Source organism: Hipposideros armiger, unplaced genomic scaffold (genome assembly GCF_001890085.2).
Source record: "Hipposideros armiger isolate ML-2016 unplaced genomic scaffold, ASM189008v1 scaffold_13, whole genome shotgun sequence".
Lineage (NCBI taxonomy): Eukaryota > Metazoa > Chordata > Mammalia > Chiroptera > Hipposideridae > Hipposideros > Hipposideros armiger.
In genome coordinates, this window is record NW_017731363.1 from 4,364,213 (window position 1) to 4,366,405 (window position 2,193).

General features: G+C 52.9%; 1 protein-coding gene across 1 annotated transcript in view; it reads left to right on the plus strand.

The window, feature by feature from the left end:
* The first annotated feature begins 1,181 nt into the window (after nucleotides 1-1,181).
* Nucleotides 1,182-2,193, plus strand: part of PDHA1 (pyruvate dehydrogenase E1 subunit alpha 1) — a 15,425-nt gene continuing 14,413 nt past the window's right edge. Inside the window, exon 1 of the mRNA XM_019666866.1 lies at nucleotides 1,182-1,379. Within this exon, the coding sequence (XP_019522411.1) occupies nucleotides 1,323-1,379 (57 nt within the window). The 5' untranslated portion in view covers nucleotides 1,182-1,322. The remainder of the gene's footprint in view (nucleotides 1,380-2,193) is intronic.

Consider the following 2,193-nt stretch of genomic DNA (forward strand, 5'->3'; position numbering starts at 1 on the left):
ACTGAAAGGTAGAGGTTGATTGTTAAAACACAACCTAACCCACCCTAAGTTAGTCTGCTTTTTCACTTTAGGGAAGTGAAAAACCCCGGGTCACTTTGATTGAAGGTGCCATACACTTCACACAAAGGAAGTAAAGGAACAAGGTGTATTACTTACAGATCCCAGAAAATGCCTGCTGCTACCCAACTCCTCCATGAGCCAGGGGAAGGGTAGTTTACTCTGTCCCAGGTCACGAATGAGCAGGGTAACAAGCACTTATTATTTATAAGGTGGTTGAGGTGGAGGTCACTAACTTTTCACAGGCTCAACTCTAAGTGGTTATTTTAAAAGGTGCCCCAGGAAAACCAAAGCAGGAGCTTATGGCGGAAATCCTAATCTCAGGTCCTTATCTAAATGTCCAGATTCGGTGTGAGCAGGGTGGTCATGCTGTAAAATGCCTGGGCAGCCACTCAAAATAGCTGTTTTCTCATTGCACCCCCTTAAAACGTGGAGCCCAAATCTGAACCCAGTACCCCAGGTGCAATTGCATTGGTGCACAATTAGTGCTTTGACTCGGGAACTCCTCTGAAGAGACCCCAGAGTTGCTTTTGTGTTTCTTTGTGTGTGGTTTTTTTTGTTTGTTTGTTTGTTTGTTTGAATCATCAGCCGTGTCATGCGATTCACTCACGTTGAGCATGTGAATCAATAACTAGAGACATAAGACTTTTCCCATTGACCTCTCAACATTTACCTGGGGAACCGATTTTTGGATCCTAGCTCAAGTAGACAGGGCAGCATTTGACAATTGTTACATGATCTCTTGGACAATTTAACATTCGGTCTTTTGGGCCCGACCATGCTGTTCATCTTTATTATTGCGTATATTGAGCGAAGGCAGCACCAGCAGTACCCAGTACATGGTGGGATTGGCCTGCACGACTTCCAGTCGTGCACGGCAAATCTGTGGTGCTAAATCCATGAAGGATCTTTTCCTGCGCGGCTCCGAGGGCGGTGCCCTACTGTCCCATGCATGCGCCCTGGAGTCAGCGTCCCCCCACCCGGGGTGACAGCAAGAGCCCTTAGCACCGCCCCCTCTGGTGCCGATACCCAATGAGCCTTTCTGGTGGGCGGGGAATGCCTTGGGAACTCTCCTGGTTGGCCTGCGGCCTGGCGCGGCGTATAACGTCTACGTCTCGGTCACGTCGCGCTGCGGTTAGGGCGTGGCAACCGTTCCGGGCGCCTGAAGGAGACTTGGGAGACACCTGGGTGGGGGCCTCTCTTGGATCGTTAGGCGCCGTCGTCGCCACCGGCACCGCCACCGCCACCGCCACTGCCATCAGTCCATGAGGAAGATGCTCGCCGCCGTCTCCCGCGTGTTATCGGGCGCCGCCCAGAAGCCGGTGAGGCTGCGTGAGCGGCCCGGGGTGGGGCGCGAGCGGGGCTGAGGTGGGGCCGGGGGACCCGGAGAGCGGGCCGGGCCTCGGGGCGTCCGGGGCGGTGCCGCCTTGGGCGCGGCGGGGAGCTCCGGGAGCTGCAGGCCTTTGTTTTGCCTCCAGGCGGTGTGCTCCGATCCTGGCCCCGGGAGGAGCGGCTGCTTGGCCACCTGCGTCGACGGGGGGAGGGGAGCTCCACCAGATCCGGTGGAGGTCACGGCGCGGGGCTAGGAGATGTGCTCCAGAAGTGCCCGTGCGTTTACTGCAGACAGAAAAGGGGGCCTTGGACTTGCTGGAGTGTCTGCTTGACCGCTCCCCTTCCCGGCCCACTCATTTTAAATCTTCCTAACTGCATTCCTCTTGACCCAGAGGCCATGTAGTATGTTGAGAGCAAGGAATCTGGAGACTGAGTGGCTCCTTAAAACACCAGACTCACCATTTACTAGCCCTGCGACCTTGGACGAGGTGGTTTTTTGTTTGTTTGTTTTTTAATTTAAAAATATCCTCGTGCTCAGTATCCTCATTTCTAAAATAGAGGTAATAAGCTCTTAACCCGTGGGGTTGTCGTGAGGCTTAAACAAATGGCACGTGTGTAAAACTTTCCAAATAGGTGCCATTTATGTTATATATTATTGAGTGCCCAGTTAGGTGTACACTTTTTTTTTTTAAAGATTTTATTGGGGAATTGGGGGATGGTAACAGCATTGGGGAATCGGGGAACGGGAACAGACAAGTTGCTGTCCTTTTGTTCTTCAGTCTAGTTGTGGAGGACGTTGCTTCA